The 22428-nt window shown below is 48.4% G+C and overlaps 1 protein-coding gene across 13 annotated transcripts in view; it reads left to right on the top strand.

The window, feature by feature from the left end:
* The window catches only part of TRRAP (transformation/transcription domain associated protein), a 136081-nt gene that overhangs the window by 79535 nt on the left and 34118 nt on the right, over positions 1–22428 (top strand). For all 13 annotated transcript variants that reach the window (XM_008018692.3, XM_008018689.3, XM_008018680.3 and 10 more), the window contains 16 exons: positions 71–205; positions 1515–1625; positions 3202–3348; positions 5063–5276; positions 6085–6210; positions 8438–8584; positions 9513–9712; positions 10830–10951; positions 11265–11478; positions 12827–13006; positions 14365–14511; positions 18646–18765; positions 18986–19273; positions 19441–19578; positions 20704–20816; positions 21239–21374. In XM_008018692.3, coding sequence (XP_008016883.1) covers positions 71–205; positions 1515–1625; positions 3202–3348; positions 5063–5276; positions 6085–6210; positions 8438–8584; positions 9513–9712; positions 10830–10951; positions 11265–11478; positions 12827–13006; positions 14365–14511; positions 18646–18765; positions 18986–19273; positions 19441–19578; positions 20704–20816; positions 21239–21374 — 2538 coding nt within the window. The remainder of the gene's footprint in view (positions 1–70; positions 206–1514; positions 1626–3201; positions 3349–5062; positions 5277–6084; positions 6211–8437; positions 8585–9512; positions 9713–10829; positions 10952–11264; positions 11479–12826; positions 13007–14364; positions 14512–18645; positions 18766–18985; positions 19274–19440; positions 19579–20703; positions 20817–21238; positions 21375–22428) is intronic.

The raw sequence follows: 22428 nt of genomic DNA, 5'->3' as shown, positions 1-22428 counted from the left end.
CCCCGATCGTCTTCCTTCGACTTCTCCCTAGAAATCAATCAGTAAAGCCAAGCGCCTGTGTGTTTTTAAGCCGGATTCAGATATGGACCCAAATTCCAGTGGAGAAGGAGTCAATTCTGTCTCATCTTCCATTAAGAGAGGCCTGTCTGTGGATTCTGCCCAGGAAGTGAAACGCTTTAGAACGGCCACCGGAGCTATCAGTGCAGTAAGATCACGTGTGCCTCTGTATGGGTGCTGCGTAGTCATGCTTGCCTCTGCGTTCAGTTCATACCATTAAAGTTCTGTCGATGATGGTTGATTACTTGCAGAAAGGCATCTAGAGAAACTCTTTGAATTAAGGAGTTGATTAAGAACTTGTGCCTGTGCTGAGATCAGTTTCTGAAAAGGACATGTGTTCTGTTTCACGAGGCAGCCACCAAGAGGGTCCTGGGTATTGCCCCTTGTGGAGTGGTGGCCCTAGGAGCCCTGAGTCTGACCTCAGCTGGTGTCGTGGACCTGCTGGCTTGTGGACACAGGCCTGGCTGCCCCACTTCCGGCTTCATAGGCCTGAGGTTGAGCTCTTCTCCCACCCTCACCATCCCACATCTTGTGTGGTACCCACATCTGCCCTCGGCTCCTGTTAGAAACCTGGCACTGTCTGCACTTTGTCCATTGGCCTCTCTCCACACGTCCGGTCCGGAGCAAGTCTCACTGACTCTGCCGCAAATAACCCATCCCTGCCTCCACACCGTGGTCCCAGCCTCTGTCACCCCTCGCAGGGTGACAGATGGGAGCTGCTCAACTGCCTCCCTGTTCTTCTTTCTTTCCCTGTTCCTCTCTCCACCTCCACTTTTATTCCCTCTTGATTTTTCACAAAGCAGTCAGACTTCCACAAAAGTTTCCTTTCGCAACTTGAATCCGGAAGCTGGGTGAAGGGTACATGAGACCTCCATAGTGTTTTTGTAAAAATCTCTTGTGGATCTTATAATCCTTTGGAAATAAAAAGTTGAATCAAGTCAGGTTGCCATTCCCCTTGCTCAAGCCCTCCCCTTGACCTTGGCACTCCAGGCCTGGGTGACCAGGCCCTGCCGATGGCTCTTGGCCCCCAGCACCATCTCGGTGCTCGGCCACGCGGGCCATCCCTCTGCTCTAAACACACCCCTGGTTCTGGCCCTGTGCTCACTCAGGATGCCTTCTCTCTCCACTGGGAGCCATCTCTCTTCTTTTTTCTCATGGCCGCCTTTGTCTCAACCTAAAGACCTCCCTTGATGTTATCCTGGGCCTTGGCACTTTTGTTCCCCATCACATGAGCCACTATTTTGCATGGCTGCTCTGTTGACTAGCCATCTGCCCTCCTGCTGGCTGTGTCAACTTCACCAGGGCAGAGACCACATCTGTCTTTGGTATCCCCAGCACCCAGACCTGCCTCTGTCCCCGGGAGGTATCGCATACCCATTAGCTGGGTGAAAAGTCAAGCCTGGGTTGGAAATTCATGTTGCGATTCTCTTCCTGCCTGAAAGGAGGTCCTTTTCCAGGTATTTGGGAGGAGCCAGTCACTACCTGGAGCAGACTCTCTCCTCGCCAAGCCCATTGACAAGCAGCACACAGACACTGTGGTGAACTTCCTCATCCGCGTGGCCTGTCAGGTATGGGATCCGAGTGCCTTGTGTTAGGGCTTCTGCAGACTGGAGGCTACTGACTAGTACCCCAGGAGGTTATCTGTGACAGTTTCGTCAAAAAAGATACAGACAAACCAAGGTCTGCGAGCTGGTTCTGTCATTTTTATACCAAATGCACTTGATTTTGTGGCAGGTTAACGTTTCCTAAATCTACCTATGTCTTATAATTGATATATATATATATATTTTTTAAATTGAAGTCTCGCTTTGTTGCCCAGGCTGGAGTGCAGTGGTGCGATCTTGGCTCACTGCAACTTCAACTCAGGTTCAAGCGATTCTCGTCCCTCAGCCTCCTGAGTTGCTGGGATTATAGGCACCCGCCACCACGCCCAGCTAATTTTTGTATTTTTGGTAGAGATGGGGTTTCACCACGTTGGCCAGGCTGGTCTCGAACTCCTGACCTCAAGTGATCCACCCACCTTGGCCTCCCAAAGTGCTGGGATTGCGGGCATGAGACACCGTGCCCAGCCTGATATGATTTTTTTTAAAAAGCCTTTCACTCTTTCAGTGGTAATAAAATAATGCTGTGCCTTCTAATTGACGGCATGTTAGCATTGGTGGAATGTGGTAGACCGTGATCTTGGCTGATCGTTTAACTTCCAAGTGTTCTTTTTGCATCCTTAAGATGGGAATGGTACACAGTTCAGTAAAGGATGAGATGATCCAGGCCGGGCGCGGTGGCTCAAGCCTGTAATCCCAGCACTTTGGGAGGCCGAGACGGGCGGATCACGAGGTCAAGAGATCGAGACCATCCTGGTTAACATGGTGAAACTCCGTCTCTAGTAAAAAAAATACAAAAAACTAGCCTGGCGAGGTGGCGGGCGCCTGTAGTCCCAGCTACTCGGGAGGCTGAGGCCGGAGAATGGCGTGAACCCGGGAGGCGGAGCTTGCAGTGAGCTGAGATCCGGCCACTGCACTCCAGCCTGGGCGACAGAGCTACACTCCGCCTCAAAAAAAAAAAAAAAAAAAAAAAAAGGATGAGATGATCCAACCTACAGAAAGAATGGACATCTAGCAGTTTCAGTGCTTTCATAACTTGGGTTTATTTATCATTCATAGCAATCTGTATCTTCATAGAATTTTTGGAAATTCATTTCTGAAACTTCATATTTTGAAAAACCATTGTAAATGAAATTTTCCTAAATTTTAAGTTCTTATTCCTGTTAAACAAAATAGTATATCTTACAGTTCTGTTGAGAATCTCCACGTACTGAAAAGGATCTGCTAAGTACCTAACCAATAGATAGTTCCTTGCCTCCCTGCAATGCACAGGGAGGTCCTGTGGGGAGCCAGCAGGGCCCACAAGTCATTGCAGGTCACCACAGATGCGCTGCAGAGGAGGGGGCCGTGAGGGGTCACGAGTCAGGCTGGTTGGGGAAGGTGTCCAACTGTGTGGAGGTCAGACGGAAGAGGGGTGGCTATGAGGTGAAGATCTGAGACAGCCAGGTGCAAGGGCCCAGGCACAGTTGAAACGTGCTGTCACTGGAATGACTGTAAACTCGGATGCAGTGAAATACCGGCTGTAACTAGGATGAATTCCTAGGTTAATGACAACACCAACACGGCGGGGTCCCCTGGGGAGGTGCTCTCTCGCCGGTGTGTGAACCTTCTGAAGACCGCGTTGCGGCCAGACATGTGGCCCAAGTCTGAACTCAAGCTGCAGTGGTTTGACAAGCTGCTGATGACTGTGGTGAGTTCTGGTGTGTGAAGGGCCAGGGCAGGGCCACCAAGGCCACTAGCGGATACTGTCACCTGGGCAGAGACTGGACGTTTGTGGATCACTCTGAGCCTGACCCCTAAGCCCCAAATCTCTTGTCCCTTTTGCCAGTCATGGCCTCTCCCTTGTTGCCCTCCACTGCTGATACCAGGGAGAGAGTTTGACTAATAGATGATGGCTTTGCTCTTGAGGCTTGAGAAGTTCAAGACCAGTCTGAGCAGCATAGTGAGATCCCAACTCTACAAAAGAGAAGAGAGAAAATTAGCTGGGCATGATGGTGTGAGCTTGTAGTCCCAGCTACTCAGAAGAGGCTAAAGCAGGAGGGTTGGCTGAAGCTGGGAGGTTGAGGCTGCAGTGAGCTGTGATTGGTGTCATTGCAATACAGCTTGGGACACAGAGCAAGCAAGACCTGGTCTCTTAAAAAAAAAAAAGAAAGAAAGAAAGAAAGAAAGACTATGGCTTCGGAACTTGAGCTCTCATGCTGGCCCCAACTACACGTAGGAGTGTTTAACCTTAATACAGTTGTCTTGCATTTTGTGAACTCGTTCCTAAAACTTACCTACCATTTGGCTTGGGATAAGCATTTTCAGTTGACTGTTGCAACAACCTTTAGGATGAGCTTTGGATTTTTAAAACAGATTTTAATGATAGAGCTATAATTTGTTACTAGGAGCTAGTACCAAAATGCTAACTATTTTATTTTGGTGGCTGTTTTTTTGCTTATAAAAACCTTGATCCTGTACTTTTCTGGTGGCAACAAAAGCTATTTTCTTGCCTTATCCAGATTTGTTTTTCTAGCTCTTGATAGGATTTGGAAACCTTTACTACTGAGGTTATAAAACCTATTGCAAGCACTTGTTATTCTGGACTACGGAGACCATGTTGCCTCTATTTGACCTCTGCTATGAACCATGAACTGTGTCTTCTATTTTATCCCGTTTCTTTGGTTTGTTTTTATTAGTTTTTAGTGCTGCCATCATCTGTTAGTTGATTCCATGATACGTAGTTTGAAAGATGCTTCTCTTTGGAAAGATGTTTGTTTTTTGTTTTTGTTTCGTTTTTTTGAGACAGTCTCACTCTGTCGACCAGGCTAGAGAGCAGTGGCACAATCTCAGCTCACTGCAACCTCCTCCTCCTGGTCTCAAGTGATTCTCATGCCTCAGCCTCCTAAGTAGCTGAGACTACAGGCATGTGCCACCATGCCTGGCTTTTGTGTGTGTGTGTGTGTGTGTGTGTGTTTAGTAGAGACAGGGTTTTGCCATGTTGACCAGGCTGGCCTCAAGTGATCCATCCACTTCAGCCTCCCAAACTGCTGGGATTACAGGTGTGAGCCACTGAGCCCAACCTGGAAGGATATTTGTATTTTTATATCTTAAGAAAATGGGAAGAGAAAAGCAAAATTCATTGCAGGAACTTTTTTAGAATTTTATCGATTTCAAGATGTTAATATTGTTTATTATCGAATATTAATATTTTAATGAGTCTTTTTAAAAGAGTTTGAGTACATATTTAAAGTGATTTTATAAAGTAATCATACTTGTGAAATCTGGTTGTCATTCTCTAGTGGTTTTTTTACTTAGTCTCCAAATAATTAATCCAGTGCTAGATTTCGCCAGATCTTGTTTCTAGAATTTGTTGTCATTGAGTGTTCGTTTCCTCTGTGAGTGGCCTGTGTTCTCCATTCCAGGAGCAGCCAAACCAAGTGAACTATGGGAATATCTGCACGGGACTAGAAGTGCTGAGCTTCCTGCTAACTGTCCTGCAGTCCCCAGCCATCCTCAGTAGCTTTAAACCCCTGCAGCGTGGAATCGCCGCCTGCATGACCTGTGGAAACACCAAGGTGTTGCGAGCCGTCCACAGCCTTCTCTCACGCCTCATGAGCATTTTCCCAACGGAGCCAAGTATGTGGCCTTCCCACCGGTGCTTTTCTTTCAGAGTGGTCAGTGGGCGCGCTTGCTGTGAGAGCACTCATCCTCCAGTTACTGTGTCGAGCGCTTTGTTTTTGCTTTCCTTTCTACTTGACGTGGAGACATAGAATGGGCCGGGCGCGGTGGCTCACACCTGTAATCCCAGCACTTTGGGAGGCCAAGGTGGGCGGATCACCTGAGGTCAGGAGTTCGAGACCAGCCTGATCGATGTGGAGAAGCCCTGTCTCTACTAAAAATACAAATTTAGCTGGGCATGGTGGTGCACACCTGTAATCCCAGCTACTCAGGAGGCTGAGGCAGGAGAATCGCTTGAACCCGGGAGGTGGAGGTTGCAGTGGGCCGAGATCATGCCATTGCAATCCAGCCTGGTCAACAAGAGCAAAACTCTGTCTCAAAAAAAACATAGAATGGCAGCTGTCATTGAATTTTGTCTGCTTTGGAAATTCAGTTCTTCATCAGTTGAACATTATTTTTTTAAGCTACTAAAGAGAAGTCAATTTAAAATATTAAAGTATTCAAATGTTGAACATTTAGCAGGATCAAATTTTAGCATGTTATAAATAAGTATATTTCAAGGAGATTCTGTTAGGTTTTTTGAGTATTCTGCACATAGCTGTGTAGAATGGGAACCAGCCTAGAGGTGAGGCCCACACCCTCCTGCAGGGAGAGAAGTGCCTGTGCCAATCCCTCCTGATACCCAAGCAGCCAGCACTCAGTCCCTGGCATCGGCACTGGTGGGCCCACGAGCCCTAACCACAGTGCCTGGGTCCCCGCCCCGTAGGTACTTCCAGTGTGGCCTCCAAGTATGAAGAGCTGGAGTGCCTCTACGCAGCTGTTGGAAAGGTCATCTATGAAGGGCTCACCAACTACGAGAAGGCCACCAACGCCAATCCCTCCCAGCTCTTTGGTGAGTGTGCGTCTGTCCTGGTGTTCGTGGTGGCTCAGTTTGGCATCTGTCCCTGCACACTGGATGTGCTTCCCTTTTGGGAAGGGGCTCTGGTTGTTGGGCAGAGCTTTTGAGCCGCTGCATTGTTCAGGTGTCTGTTGCCTGGGGCCCTCAAGGCTGCCGTCTCCTGTAGACTGCACCCCCCTTCGCCGATGCTTGCTCTATGCTCCCTCCTCAGCCTCCAGCACAGGCTTTGGTGTGAGGGATGTTGCCAGGGTGCGTGTGACTTGCCACCCTGGTGTCACCCCAGTGTCACACTAAACAGGCACCGCAAGAGCTACATGAGAATGTGTGGACTCTGCCTTTCACCACCAGCCCGCCTGTGAGTCAACCACTCACAAGATGAGAACTTGTCCCATCTCATTGCTTAGGCTCTGGCTGGCCCAGGTGAGACAGAAACTGCCTCCCTCCTTAGGTGATCAGGGCAGCTGGGTCACTGGCCCCAGGTACGCAGGAGTCAGATTTATAGATGTGCCCTCAGCTTTGTGGCAGACAGATGTCTTTGATCCTAGACTTCGGGTTAGTGCCTCAAAATTTATTTTCTCCTTTAATTACATATTCAGTGGGTGAAATTTTGAAAATACAAATGAAGGAATACTAAGTAGAAGTCACCTGTCAGGCTGTCTTCCCAATAGCAATCAGTTCCAGTATTTTAGAGTGATGATCATGTTCTATACACATGTATACAAATACCTATATAGATAGCCCTTGTTAGGCAAACGCTAGTCTGCATCTGCCAACTGAATGTATTTGGATGAGCTCCTTGCTCTCCAAACTTGCCAGAAGCTAAGGGAATTTGGTTAAAATGGTGTCCCTTGCTCTCTTAGCTTGCTCTCTCTCTTCAGGCAGCAGCCAGGTGCGGAGAGTGAGGAGTGCTTCCGGGTCTTTTTCTAAGTAGGGTCACCCTGCAGAAGATCCCAGCTTCCATCCCAGGGCAGCACAAATATCTTCTTCCGCTGCTCATTCTCTGGAGGACTCTCGTTGAGAAGGGCTGACCTCATGGGCCCTGCCTCCCTCCCTCCTCTGTGGGGTATCAAAGGCCAGGGGCAGCCTCAGGGTAAGGTGGGCCTGGGGAGTTGACCACACCGTCGACACCGTGCCGGATCTGGGGTGTAGTCTCCGCCGTCTGCTCCATAGAGGAAAGCACGGCACTTGGGAACCACAGGGTATACCCTGTTTCCGTCACTGTCATCAACTGTCATGGGTTGCCTGGGTTACAGCCAGGCTGGGCGTATGTTGACTGCTCTGTTAAGAATTGGTCTTTTAACAAAGCTAGCCTGAAATCACCTTGTAACTGGCAAACACTCTTTGGTTGATCCATGAAATACAGATTTAAAGTTTAATGAGTAGGGCCGGGTGCAGTAGCTCACGCCTATTAATCCCAGCACTTTGGGAGGCTGAGGCAGGCGGATTACTTGAGCTCAGGAGTTTGTGAGACCAGCCTGGCCAACATGGCGAAACCCCGTCTCTACTAAAAATACAAAAATTAGCCGGGCATGGTGGCAGGCGCCTGTAATCCCACCTACTCGGGAGGCTGAGGCAGGAGAAGTGCTTGAACCCTGGAGGCAGAAGTTGCAGTGAGCTGAGATTACTGCACTCCAGCCTGGGCGACAGAGCGAGACTTGACATCCAAAAAAAAAAGTTTAATGCATAGGTCAAAATCAAGGTGATTGTCACAATGCTGATTATGAAAGATAATTCTTCCATACACTCGGTGTTTCTGTTCTAGTATTGGCTTTGCTGATTTTTATTGATCTTAGGCTGTTTTTCAGAATGAAGTGCAAATTGAATTCGAAGATAGTTGACATGTCCTCTAGATGGCTAGATTTTTTGAAAAGGGTTTTCTTCCTCTTTTTCTTATTTTTCCCAAACCTATTATAGGACTAAAAACTTAGGGTAATTTGCCATAACCCAAAAATAAAATCCAGAACTCAAGGTAAGAATGTGGTTTCTGCTGAAGCACAAAAATCAGTTCTCATTCATGATGATTTGAACTAGTTGAGCATTAGGAGTGAAAATACAGTGTTTCATTCAGAATGTAGCATGAGCCATGTAAAAGCTCACAGTGTTGACACTGGGATTAACTATGCCTTTGTTAGAATACGTTGTTTTAAATAATGTGTTGCTTTCACTCATTTTTCGTGGTGGTTCCTGTTCTGTAAAACACCTGGCAATTTCTACATTTTAGGGACCCTTATGATCCTCAAGTCTGCCTGTAGCAACAACCCCAGCTACATAGACCGGCTGATCTCCGTCTTTATGCGCTCCCTGCAGAAGATGGTCCGGGAGCATTTAAACCCTCAGGCAGCGTCGGGAAGCACCGAAGCCACCTCAGGTGATGTGCTGGCCACTGGGGGCCTTTCCTCAGACTCTGATGAACAGAGAACAGACTCTGTTGTGCAGGCTAGGACTGAACTCTAAAGGGAATGTGCGTTCACCAAGTCCTGTGGTTTGGTTGTCATTCGTTACCATTTGCTCTTCAATGTAGGAGTTTAAAAAACAACTCATTGTTAAAAATTGAATGTTATTAAGCTGGGTGTGGTGGCACACATGTGGTCCCAGCTCCTCAGCGGGCTGAGGCAAGAGGATTGCTTGAGGCCCAGAGTTAGAGGCTGCTGTGAGCTGTGATCACGCCTGTGAATAGCCACTGCACTCAGTCAGTGCAAAAGATTGAGACTCTCTCGCTGTCTCTCACCCGCGCGCGCGCACACACACACACACACCCCTACGTAGTTTTAAAGTCTGTGAATGTAAGAACACAGAAGTTTAAAAATAGTTGGCCTTTTATATGCTGCATTCACCACTGAGAGTTACCAGTGCTTACTATGAAACAGAGATTGCTTAATCAGAGTTGCTGTTTCTGAAGAGTTAAGTCACAGGTTCCAGAGCTGAGCAGTGGGCTCCTGGAATCTGGATGCTCTGTGGAGGTATGGGGCTGCCTGGCAGGGGCTGTGGTGGGCATGGCTTCTGGGTGCACCTCAGAGTACAGGGGCCATGATTAGGACTTCAGAGCTGGGTGTGGAGAGGCCGGGGCCGCCTGCACTGGTCCGTCAGTTCCCTCATCCCTCTCCCTGCGGAGAGGGCTACACTTTCAAGATGCACATAAGAACGTATGAGTGCTTCAAATCCCAGAGCTCTAGTTGCAGGAGAAAACATTGAGGGGGAAAGTGGGCAGAACCCAGCATGCCAGGCGAGGCTGAGTGGCTACCTGTTTAAATCAATGTGTAGAGACCCGTGGGTTTGTTCTTTCTTGGGGCGAGCAGGTACAAGCGAGCTGGTGATGCTGAGTCTGGAGCTGGTGAAGACGCGCCTGGCAGTGATGAGCATGGAGATGCGGAAGAACTTCATCCAGGCCATCCTGACATCCCTCATCGAAAAATCACCAGATGCCAAAATCCTCCGGGCTGTGGTCAAAATCGTGGAAGAATGGGTCAAGAATAACTCCCCTATGGCAGCCAATCAGGTGAGCGGGGACGGTGTGCCATGTGATCTCCCTTCAATAAAGAAAATTCAAGCCTCAACTTCTTGGTCTTTCTGAAACTTGAAGCAAAACATTCTTGTCTGCTGTAATTGCACTCACAGCATCTTTTCTTGATTAAGATGGATTTTTGCCTGTAATCCCAGCACTTTGGGAGGCCGAGGCGGGCGGATCACGCAGGAGATCGAGACCATCCTGGCTAACACGGTGAAACCCCGTCTCTACTAAAAATACAAAAAATTAGCCAGGTGTGGTGGTGGGCACCTGTAGTCCCAGTTACTCGGGAGGCCGAGGCAGGAGAATGGCGTGAACCTGGGAGGTGGACCTTGCAGTGAGCCGAGATCACACCACTATACTCCAGCCTGGGCGACAGAGCGAGACTCCTTTCCAAAAAAAAAGGATTTTTTCATTGCAATTAACAGATGTTAAATAGAAACTGAGTTGCTCATCTTAATGTGGCTTTGCTCCTCTTAAAATGTTAAATGAAGGCTCACTTCTGTCATCCCAGCACTTTGGGAGGCCGAGGCAGGCAGATCACTTGAGGTCAGGAGTTTGAGACCAGCCTGGCCAACATGGTGAAACCTCGTCTCTACTAAAAATATAAAAATTAGCCAGATGTGGTGGCACATGCCTGTAATCCCAGCTGCTCAGGAGGCTGAGGCAGGAGAATCGCTTGTATCCAGGAGGCAGAGATTGCAGTGAGCCAAGATCACACCACTGTACTCCAGCCTGGGCATCACGGCGAGAGACTTAGGAAAAAAAAAAAGTTAAATGAACCTTGTTACCTTTTTATGGCAATAAAGATAAGACAAATAATACTAAAAGTAATAATAGAGACTATCATTTCACTTAGTGAGATGCTTGCAAACTTCTGATTTGTTTTATAATTTATAGTTGCTTTCTTTCTAAAATGAGCTGTAGCCCCTATGAAAATTGTATTGGCATGTCTTGATTTTAAGCATCCAAAGATAAAGCCATCTTTGCCTTACTGTTTAGGAATGACCTTGTTTTATTGTGCTTGACAAAATTGTAGGAGCTTAAAAAATACTAAAGCAGATGGTTGAAATACTTTTAACTGCGTCTTTTCTCAAATTTCATACAGACACCTACACTCCGGGAGAAGTCCATTTTGCTTGTGAAGATGATGACCTACATAGAGAAACGCTTTCCGGAAGACCTTGAATTAAATGCCCAGTTTTTAGATCTTGTTAACTATGTCTACAGGTAATTACAGCCATTAATCAAGTATTACATGTATTGGTCCTTAATGTGCTCCCGGCGAGCCAGCCATGAGTTTAATCTTTTACTCATACCTAAGTTTAAAATATTCATTTAAATACTAAATTGTGTGACCTACTTTGGTGTCATTAAAGGACCTTTTGTTATAATGCTGCATGAGCCTGCCACGATTTGTAAGATACCCTTGGTTTTCCTAGTGGCATTTCAGCAAGTTCACGTCTGCATCCACCTGTTTCTGCTTGTTTGCACATGGCTTGGGGAGTCCATCGTCTTGTTTCTCTCTGACTTGGTGTTACAGGGATGAGACGCTCTCTGGCAGCGAGCTGACGGCGAAACTTGAGCCTGCCTTTCTCTCTGGGCTGCGCTGTGCGCAGCCACTCATCAGGGCAAAGTTTTTCGAGGTTTTTGACAACTCCATGAAACGTCGTGTCTATGAGCGCCTGCTATATGTGACCTGTTCGCAGAACTGGGAAGCCATGGGGAACCACTTCTGGATCAAGCAGTGCATTGAGGTAGGAAGACTCGGCTCACATCTGTGGCCGGGGGGCAGCTGTGGGTTTTCTGAGTGGGGGCTCCAAAGCCAGGAGGTGTTCACACACACTGAGATGAATTGGAAATCTCCAGCACAAACCTGCTTCTGATCTCTAGGAAGAAATAAAGACTTCAGGGCAAGCGTTTCAGTGCCAGGCACTGGGTCAGGTGCTAAAAATACAGAGACAGACCAGATATTGGCTGTGGCAGGTCCATGTGAATTGGTCAGGGGAAGGGCACAAGCCAGGAGTCCTCTACTCCCTCCTTCCTTTGCCCCTGAGCATCTGCTCCCTCACTGCGGGTGACAGTTCAGGGCCCACTGGACACCGCCATCTCTCATTAGGACGATGGGAACCGTTTGCTTAGTGTTCAACCACCTCCTCTCCTACTGATAAGTTTTCTCTGTCGTTACAAAATTATTCTTAATAAAGCAGGTAACAATACTCTTTCCGTTGTGCGTGGCATAAAATCCAGCCTCCAGGCTATGGTCCCCAGGTGACTGGCCCCCCGCCTCTCCCTGCATCCCCATCTCGTCTCTCTCTCCCTCCAGCATCCGTCTCCAGTGTGCTGGCCTTCTGTGTTCTTGAACTTGCCTCACTCTTGCCACTCAGGCTAATGTGCAGCTCCCTTTAATTCCGTCAGTCCACCCTGTTTCCTGGCCACATTACCACAGTGAGCACGTGCCTGCCTGTGTCCTTCCCTCTGACACTTCAGCTCCTTGAGGCAGGGGACACCGTCTCTGTGCAATCGACAGATGAGTCTGCAGGGCCTCCGTGACACCCAGTGGGTGCTCAGGGAATATTTGCCCAAGACGGCAAGAGTGGCGTAGCCAGGCAGTGTGCGCACGGCCCATGGGGAAGCATGGTGGAGTGGGGAGTGGCCCAATTCCAGAGGCAGGCAGGAGCTTCAGTACGTCACATAGGGGCTGGTGACTCACACGGGGGAGCCTGCGCTGTCGCCTGAGGCTGCGGGAAGCCATGGGTGGGTGGACCGGGGTAAAGGGCCACTGTGTGGAAAGAGATGGTTCAGGAGGACGAGTCCAGGGGTGAGGTGGGAGCAGACGCTGCCTAGGTGTTCAGGAGTTAAGAGTGGCAGGGCGTGGCGTCTGCTATGAGTGAAGCAGAGGTCTTCTGTATGTGGACAATGCCTTGGAGGGGATGGAGAAGAAGAAGCCCATCTGGTCGAGGAGAGGTGGGAAAAGGTGCTGAGCTCATACTTGGACCTGCAGAGTCAGAGGTGCCCAAGTGAGGGGCATCTGGGAGATAAGTCTAGATGCCCTGAATGCCACACGCATGCCTTGGTTCTGTCTCCTTTCCGCACCCCTTGCAGCTGCTCCTGGCTGTGTGTGAGAAGAGCACCCCCATTGGCACCAGCTGCCAAGGAGCCATGCTCCCGTCCATCACCAACGTCATCAACCTGGCCGATAGCCATGACCGTGCCGCCTTCGCCATGGTGACGCATGTCAAGCAGGAGCCCCGGGAGCGGGAGAACAGCGAGTCCAAAGAGGAGGTGAGGCCCTGCACCCCACGGGCAGAATCCCAGAGAGGAGGTGAGGCCCCGTGCCCCATGGGCAGAATCCTCGGTCCTGCAGAAGAAGTTTTTGTATCAGCTTTAGATTTGTTTCGGGCATGAACAAGGTATAAAAACCTGTATACCTGAAAGCTCCGAATGTGGTACCTAAGTTCAGCTAGATTTTTTTTTTTAATTAGTTAGAATTGAGAAGCATCTTGCACTGCCATTTGGTTTCGAGATGGATCACATTACCATGAGATAGTACTGTTGAGAACAGAACATTTCCCTGTGCTGTGATTTTTCTCTCCGGGTGAGAAAAGCCCGTGTTCATTACAGAAAGCGCTGCCTGGGGGAGTGCTGCCTGCCACACAGGGGCTGGGGCTCTAGTTGGTTCCTGCAGCAGCCTGCTCAGAACCCATGTCTCTTTAGTCCCGGGACAGGCAGCAGGGAGCCTTTGCTCCTCCAAGAACCTGTCCCGAGGCTGATGCCTTAGTCTTGGTGGCTCTCTGTCCTCCATGAAGAAGTGGCTGCCACTGTTCCTGGCAGGGATTTTTGTAGACTGTGTCTCCTTAAGGTCGTTGGTTTTTGGAGGCTCAGCCCGCATGGAGGCTGCGTCTTAGGAGACAGTCACCCTGTGCTGCAGGCGGGCCCGGCACCCTCTTTGCTCTAAAAGGGGTGGTGCATTCCCTCTTCCATGTGCAGGATGTCTACTCATTAACCATTTTTGAATTAAGTTTTTTTCCTGTTGCTGGAACACTAGATTATCTGGGCACTTGGCCTTCTCTTCCTGTGTGAAATAAATTGCCAACTCTGAAGGTCTTCGTTTTCAAGGGCACACACCAAATTGTCGATACCTGACTTCAAGGAGTAGTTTGAGTGTTGACTGACTTCTCCAAACCTTCAGACAGAAATAAGGTGTATTCCTTTCTGGGAAGAGTCATATAAAGCATTGCATCAGCAACACGCTCCGCCGTGGCCCGGAGGCGATTCTCAGTCTGAGCAAGCCAGGCGGCTGGGCGACCATGTTGCATTTTGAGAAATGATAGACTCTGATTCCATTAATCTTTATTATTTTTACTGTTTAAGTTGATTCTTTTAAATTTTGCTGTTCACAACCCAAATATGAAAGCACAGTGGTGGCTTCTTTATAGTTATTTTTTAAGAGAGAGAGATCTGGTCTAGTTAATCCGGGTTTTATTTTAGGATGGAAGATTATTTAAAGACTTGCACACTTCCAGGAAATGAACACAAATTTTACTTGCCAAAATTGTAATAAGAAGTCTACAGGAGGTGTGTTTATTGGCTTTTCTTGAAGGCTTTGACTTTTTGGTTTTGCTTGCTGCTTTGTTTCTTAGGATGTAGAGATAGACATTGAACTAGCTCCTGGGGATCAGACCAGCACACCCAAAACCAAAGAACTTTCGGAAAAGGACATTGGAAACCAGCTGCACATGCTAACCAACAGGCACGACAAGTTTCTGGACACCCTCCGAGAAGTGAAGGTCTGTATCAGCTTGGAAAGGATTCATTGCTTTCCTCCCATGGATGGTTGAAAGCCTAAATCAGGATCATTCCACAGCAGTGTAACTTTTTCTGTTTCTTTCCTTTTTCTTTTTGAGATGAGATGTTGCTCTGTCAGCCAGCCTGGAGTGTAGTGGCAGTCACACCTCACTGTGGCCTCAGTCTCCTGGGCTCAATCGATCCTCCCACCTCAGCCTCCCAGGTAGCTGGGACCACAGACATGAGCTGCCACGCCCAGCTAATTTGTTAATTTCTTAGTAGACACAGGGTCTTGATATGCTGCTCAGACTGGTCTTGGACTCCTGGACTCAAGTGATCCACCCAACTTGGCCTCCCAAAGTGCTGGGATTACAGGCGTGAACCAGAGATTTGGGAGTGTCACAGTGTCTTATAGGAGAAAATAGGAAAAAAATTAATTTCTCCACCACTATCTCTTAAAAGAAACAGTAACACTGTGTGCAAAAAATGTGTGAGGAGACATAATAATGTTGGATTATTTTTCAATTGCACTAAAAGAGGAGAAAATGAGAAATGAGTTAATTTGCTAAATCAAGCCCACTTGGAGTGGGGGCCTCCAGGTGCGTTTGTGTTTGAAATCTAGCCAGGTAGAGACTCTGGCTTCTACAAACTCTCAGGTAAATGACGGGTCTGACTGGTTTTACGTCATGACTGTGAAGGACTGGTTGAAGCGCCACGTACCCCAGGTTACTTTTGATAAGGAGGTGTTTTTCTGTTCTTTCAAGAGCTGGGTGGTTATTCTAATTATTCTGTTCATATCAGGAGCTAGGTGGGAAAAAAGCATGAACTACTTCTCACAAGTGATTTTTACATTAAAATCTTTTGGTGACCTGTGCTGAACTTGTGCGTGGGATCAGTCTTTGAACTTGTACCTGAGTGACACCACTGTCATCTTGGATAAACACCCATCTTGCTTTTCTGTGGGATGGAGCGGGAAGCAGAGCAGCCTGATAGATGTGAGTGATAGCTCTCATGTCATGGGCCAGGCACTTCGTTTGTTTGTTTCAGACAGGGTCTCACTCTGTTGCTCAGGCTGGAGTGCAGTGGCACGATCTCCGCTCACAGCAACCTCCATCTCCCAGGTTCTAGCAGTTCTCCTGCCTTAGCCTCCCGAGTAGCTGGGATTGCAGGTGCCTGCCACCACACCTGGCCAATTTTTATATTTTTAGTAGAGACGGGGTTTCACCATGTTGGCCAGGCTGATCTTGAACTCCTGACCTCAGGTGATCTGCCTGCCTTGGCCTCCCAAAGTGCTGGGATTACAGGCACCTTAATGGACCCCTGTCCCTACTGCTGCCACCACCAGAAAAAAGGGCTGTAAGTACATGTCCTGAAGCCCGAAGGCTGCCTTTGGCTGATGGTCACCATGACACATCACCTCGTCGTCAGGTGCCTGCGCCTCAGTTTTATCCTCAGCGCCTGGTGGGAGTGCCATCAGGAGAGGAAGTTCCAGCAGTACGTCATGTGAGGGGTCGGGATATTTGGTTTTACTCATTAAGATATTTGTCTTGGCCGAATTGGTCCCCGCTGTACACCTCCACGTCCTCTGTGGGGCTGTGGCTGCTCTCTGGATGGTGGCTGGGTTAGACCAGACGTGGCTGAGAATCTTGGCAGATCTCACAGAGAATCTTGCCTGCAGGTGTCCCCATGGTCTTCTGTTAATCTGAGGCTTCATGGCCTGAGTCTCAGCGCCCATCTGTGTCACTCTTTGTGAGAGGATTGCTCGGGCCAGAGCTGCAGATGTCGTCAGCCATACTGTCGCTAGGTGTGTGTCACAGAGGAGACCCTCGAACTAAGTGCACAGCACAGGTGGACACACCATTGCCCCTGAGCCCTGTGTGCCACCCGCTTGCTGCATGTCCTTGGGCCGCTCTGACAGGGTGTGCCCGCCTCTTAGCAGGGTGTGGCTCTCAGAGTACTTGGGTGTGACTTAATTCTTCCCTTCTCCTTGGGTTCTTTTGTGTCCCATTTTCCTCGTTCACCTTTTACTTTTGATCTCATTTCGTCATTTCAGCATCTTTTTACTGAGAGCCTGCTCTGTGTCAGGTGATGTTCTGGACGCCGGAAACACAGTGGTAGCTGTTCCTCAGCAGGTTGTACGCTCTAGTGAGGGGAAATAATGAACAGAAAGAAGTGCTAATCCCTCAGGAGGCGAGATGGGTGCCGGGGTAAAGCGGCCAGGGCTGGCGGGGAGATTGGAGAGAGTGGTGGTGTGTTATTTCATCTTCTGTGTATTTATGGGAGTTGAGATTTTTCATGGAGCAAGATGGGATTACAAATCATTGTGTTTGTTGTTTCCGCCCTGACGTTTTCCTTCCTGGAGCTCCTCTGCTTTGTGAAGTGGTCAGGTGCCACCGGCTCTTCTTAGACTCTTGGATTCTAAATCCCGAGAGGGTGGTCCTCACCCCAGGCCCACAGGCTCGTTCTCCACCTCATTTCCCGGTCTGGCCATTGTTCCCTGTGAGAAGCCTGTGGAGGCAGCAACCCCTCGCTGGGCTCTTTTGACGCTGCGGGACCACCACGGGGTCCTCACCTCTGCACCTCTTTGGGACGGTGTGTACATCAGAACAAGCTGTGGACTTGGGGAGCGGAGGCCGATTGTAATCCTGAGACACAATCCTGAATGCTGTAATCTCGAATGTTGAAATCCCTAAAGATCAAAATTCCTAACCTCTGAAATCCCGAAAATATAATGCTGGAAAAAATAATTTTAAAATGCTTTAAAACATACACAGACACACCCGAAATAATACTTTACTAGGTAGGTTTCCAGGCGTTCCTTAGTCAAGTTGACTCCATGAACATGGCACCCATAAGCATGTCCTTAAACCATGCAGACAATAGCAGGTCATAGTTTCTGACCTGATGCAGCTGTCCTGTGATGATGATTTTCAGGGATTTTGACCTTTGAGGATTTCAACACTTGGGGTTAGGGCGTTTAGGATTGTGTTTTGGGATTCTGATCCAAACCCCCACAGTTGGAGTTGAGCAGCTTTATCAGCAGGTCAGTGACCTCGCTGGGCCCTTCGGTTCTCCCCAGCAATTGGCCTCGCTAAATTGACGTGGAGCTGAGAGCCCCCGACAGGCTGGTCAGGGTGAAGTGTGTGACCATGTGAGGGGAACTGTACTCACTTCATCACAGCCCTCCTCACAGGGCAGCCTGATGCCAGATATTTAGGAGCGTTCTTTATCTAGATGTTTTCACCCATTTTCCTTGAACGATTTGTATCCTTGGTGTCTCTTTTTAGTAGAAACATGAACGTGCCTGTGGTTTCCCCTCTTGGGTTTGCTGTAGGAGAGATGAACGCCTAATCACATCCCTGGCACTGTGCCTCCATGCTGGGGCAGCAGGGGCTGTGTAGCTGTCAGCATGTGCCCCGGCCCCTGGCGCTCCTGCCGGATGCCATGTAGGGTGTCTCCTGTGGGCTAGAGCAGCCTCAGGCAGACTAGAAACCTGGCTGTTAAGAAGGAATGTTGGCAGCTAATTCAGATCAGATCTTCAAAAACAACAGGCCTGGGACAAGATAAACACATCTGTGGATTTGCTGTCCATTCCGTTCTCTTCTGTTCTGTTTCAGTCCATCTCAGTCATTTTCTCCTGCCTCTTGTCTGCTGCCAATTGCAGAGACTGAACTTTGAGTTCTTGATTTGTTCTTCAGAATAATACCTGTTGGCAAATAGTTTATGTCATATACGTGTGTTTTCACTTTCCTGTTTTCAGTGGCCTGGGCCTCGGTCTCGGTGACATCTGTGTCCCTCTGAGTTACTCCTTCAGTCTTGTCAGTGTTTTTGTCCTTCTTGGATATGATGGGATCAGTAGTGTTAGGAAACCCCCTTAAAAACTAAGGACAAATGCTGGCGCCATTGCTGAGTCCCTTGGGATGCCTGGGCTTGGCTGCTAAGTGCGTGTGGCTTTCCACCACTCAGGATCCGTGGTCTTTACTCCAACATGGCATTTTCTTAGATCTCTGAAACTTTGAAAGTGGAGGAGTGTCTAATAATGTATGAGACGGATCATGGGTGTCTTCTGAGCATGGGTGTGCGAGACACCCGCAGCCCGTGGCCATCTCAGCCTGTTCTTGTCTTTCTGTTCATAGACTGGAGCGCTGCTCAGCGCTTTCGTTCAGCTGTGCCACATTTCCACGACGCTGGCAGAGAAGACGTGGGTCCAGCTTTTCCCCAGATTGTGGAAGATCCTCTCTGACAGACAGCAGCATGTGAGTGTATCTTTAAAATCCTGTTTTGGAAAATTGTAGTTTTAGCTTTTAATAAGTATTCGTAAAAAAACACAGTCTTGAACAAGTTTCAGAGAATGCAGAAACCGCTGGCTATCACTCAAGAGTGAATCAGGAAAGGTATTCTCAGATGCATCGAGAGAGACAGCAAGACTTGCCAGTTTTCGAATGAAGGCCTAAATGACATGCGCTTTGGTTTCAGGCACTCGCGGGCGAGATAAGTCCGTTCCTGTGCAGCGGCAGTCACCAGGTGCAGCGTGACTGCCAGCCCAGCGCGCTGAACTGCTTTGTGGAAGCCATGTCCCAGTGCGTGCCGCCAATCCCCATCCGACCCTGCGTCCTGAAGTACCTGGGGAAAACACACAACCTGTGGTTCCGGTCCACGCTCATGCTGGAGCACCAGGCTTTTGAAAAGGGTCTGAGTCTTCAGATTAAGCCAAAGCAAACAACGGAGTTTTATGAGCAGGAGAGCATCACCCCGCCGCAGCAGGTGAGGGTGCGCCTCAGTCTGTTAATTACCTCTTCCCTGCTAGTGACTCCACGCTTTAAATACTGCTTCCAAATGATTTCAAATGACAACACAGTGAAACTGCATTTTTAGAGGGGGAGAAAAAGTCCCTGTCCTGAGCACTCAGGACCCTTGCTTTGTGTTTTCAGGAGATACTGGATTCCCTTGCGGAGCTTTACTCCCTGTTACAAGAGGAAGATATGTGGGCTGGTCTGTGGCAGAAGCGGTGCAAGTACTCAGAGACGGCGACCGCAATTGCTTACGAGCAGCACGGGTTCTTTGAGCAGGTAAACCTCAGACCACTGACGGGCTTGGGTGCGTAATGAGAGGTCATTTATAACGGTTCTTTAATAAAATGGCCTCAAGTCGGAGTTCACGTTCTCTTTTTTTGAGATGGAGTCTTGCTCTGTCGCCCAGGCTGGAGTTCAGTGGTACAATCTCAGCTCACTGCAACCTCCACCTCACAGGTTCAAGCGATTCTCCTGCCTCAGCTTCCCAAGTAGCTGGGATTATAGGCACCCACCACCATGCCCGGCTAATTTTTGTATTTTTAGTAGAGACGGGGTTTCGCCATGTTGGCCGTGCTGGTCTGGAACTCCTGACCTCAGGCCCTAAGCTCCCCAGAGTGCTAGGATTACAGGTATGAGCCACCGCGCCTGGCCCAGAGTTCACATTTAAATACATTTTAAAGCATTTCAGTCCCGCATGTAAAGGCCCTGTGACTGAAGTCTGCATTTAAGGGACGCCTACGTGTATGACACGAGCTAAAGCACAGTCCTAAGAAGTCCTTTGCATTTGATGCCAACATGGATGCTTTTTCTCTCCCATTGTTGGTCCTGTTGGAAGCGATAGGTTTTGTTTTTGCTTACGTTTTACTCCCTGTGTCTGCCCTTCAGTGTGGCGTGGGCCACTGTTTCAGGGTGCGATTCCTAGCACTGTGTAGGGTGCTGTGCCGTGGAAGCTCCAGAAGCAGATGTGGCCTTGTGGCTCCTGCTCCGATCACTAAAGGATGGAGAAATTAATCCCATGTCTGGACAGCCTCCCCTTCTTCCATTCTGTTCAGGGAATCCCACCCTCTTCTGTCTCTGAACAGAGAGCTGTGGGTGTTTAGTGCTCCTGGAGAAGAGCTCCACGTGCTCCCAGGTGTGAGATTCAGCCTGCTCTCGACAACTGGGCCCTGGCGGTGAATAGGTTGTGTTCTTAGCCAGGTGCAGGCATGCACCTGTAGCCCAGCCACTCAGGGAGGCTGAGGCAGGAGAGTCCCTTAAGCCCAGGAATTAGGAGTTTGAGTCCAGCTTTGGCAACATAGCAAAACCTCATCTCAAAAAAGTTCTCTAAGTTTTAAATTTAAAAAGAAAGAAAAGGTGTGTTTCTAGTTAAACAGTGTTTTAAAAGCATTAACTCTTTTTTAGGCACAAGAATCCTATGAAAAGGCAATGGATAAAGCCAAAAAAGAACATGAGAGGAGTAATGCCTCCCCTGCTATTTTCCCCGAATACCAGCTCTGGGAAGACCACTGGATTCGGTAAGCCGAACACAGTGCTTGACGTGTGCATGAATCAGTTGAGGGAACCGGGAAAAAATATCTGACTTTTTCTTGTAATGAGTGTTTTTTAAAGAGAGCTTTGCTACTTTGTGGCCACGTAAAGAACAAACAGAAACCCCAGACCAGCATTTAAAGCCTTGAGTAATTAAACAGGTTGACTGGAGAAGCGGTAAACTGTGCCTGGCTCCAGTGCTCTGGGCCCGCTGCTGAATAGCAGGTGGTTTGTGGCATCCAGGGGCTCACCCCGCAACGGAACGCACCTCCGTGTCCCGCAGAAGTCCACTCTTGCTGTGCTGTTCTTCTGTAGAATGGAAATTTGCCATAAAACCCTATCCCTGCCTCTGTGAATGCCTGAGTGTGCTGGTGACTGAGCTTTTGCTCTTGGACCTGTGGTCTTACAGATGCTCCAAGGAGTTGAACCAGTGGGAAGCCCTGACAGAGTACGGCCAGTCCAAAGGCCACATCAACCCCTACCTCGTCCTGGAGTGCGCCTGGCGGGTGTCCAACTGGACTGCCATGAAGGAGGCGCTGGTGCAGGTGAGACGCCCCGGGGGCATCCCCGCAGCTGCCTGGGTCTCTTTTCCTGCAGCTGCAGTGGTCTCTTGGGAGATTTCCTGTAGAACAAGCATTTTGGCAGTGGAAAGATAGCTTTTGGGAAAGAAAGGTTCCTTTTGATTGCCTCAATCTAATACCTTTCCTGAATTTGAGTAATGTCACTTTTTTACAAAATGAGAAATTGAAGATTAGAAATAGTTACAAACTATTAGCTAGAGGATGGAATCGAGCCCAGGTGTTGACTTCTGGTTTGGGACCTGGGAAATGACTCGTTGGATGCAGGGAGTTTGTGTTCCTTTGAGAAATAACCAGTCATTTATGTCAGTAAAAATACATTCTTCCCTCAGTATCCAGGACCCCCCCGCAGACACCAAAATCCATGGACACTCAAGTCCCTGACATAAAATGGTGTAGTATTTGCACGTAATCTCTGCGCAGCTGCCTGGGTTCCTTAAATCCTGTCTAGGTTATTTACAGTACCTAATACGATGTAATTGCTACATTCACAGTTGTTTTGTTACACTGTGGTTTTTAGGGAATGACAAGAAAAAGCTCTGTACATGCTTAATACAGATGCAATTTTTTTTCCCCGAATATTTTTTTCCACAGTTGGTCGAATCCACACATATGGAGGACCAGTTGTATATATTTTGCTGTCAGAATGCATTTACGATTGCTTATTCTTTCTTTATTCTGACAAAACGTAAAACTGAATAAGTATTTGTAGCTCACCTTAATGTTCCCTTCTTTCTCCTTCCCAAAGTTTCCCTTAGCTGGATATATGCAGCGTCTCACCATCCTGAGGTCTCACAGATGCGTTTCTTCTTTCGTAGATTCTTGTCATTTTATAAAAATTGTAAGTTACTCACTGTTTAGAAAACAACTCAAATATGTGAGTAAACATCCAGGGTAATCTGCACTAAATTCAAGTAGTCTTGAAAAGGATTCAGCAAATTACTTTTGTCTTTGTTTCTGTGCTTCCTAGGGTAGTTGCTTGGTTTGATTTAGTAAGGGGTTTAGCTTTTTTCTAGTAGGG

This window comes from Chlorocebus sabaeus, chromosome 28, assembly GCF_047675955.1.
Source record: "Chlorocebus sabaeus isolate Y175 chromosome 28, mChlSab1.0.hap1, whole genome shotgun sequence".
Lineage (NCBI taxonomy): Eukaryota > Metazoa > Chordata > Mammalia > Primates > Cercopithecidae > Chlorocebus > Chlorocebus sabaeus.
Note: the sequence above shows the minus strand (reverse complement) of the source record. Positions and strands in the feature narration are given on the sequence as shown.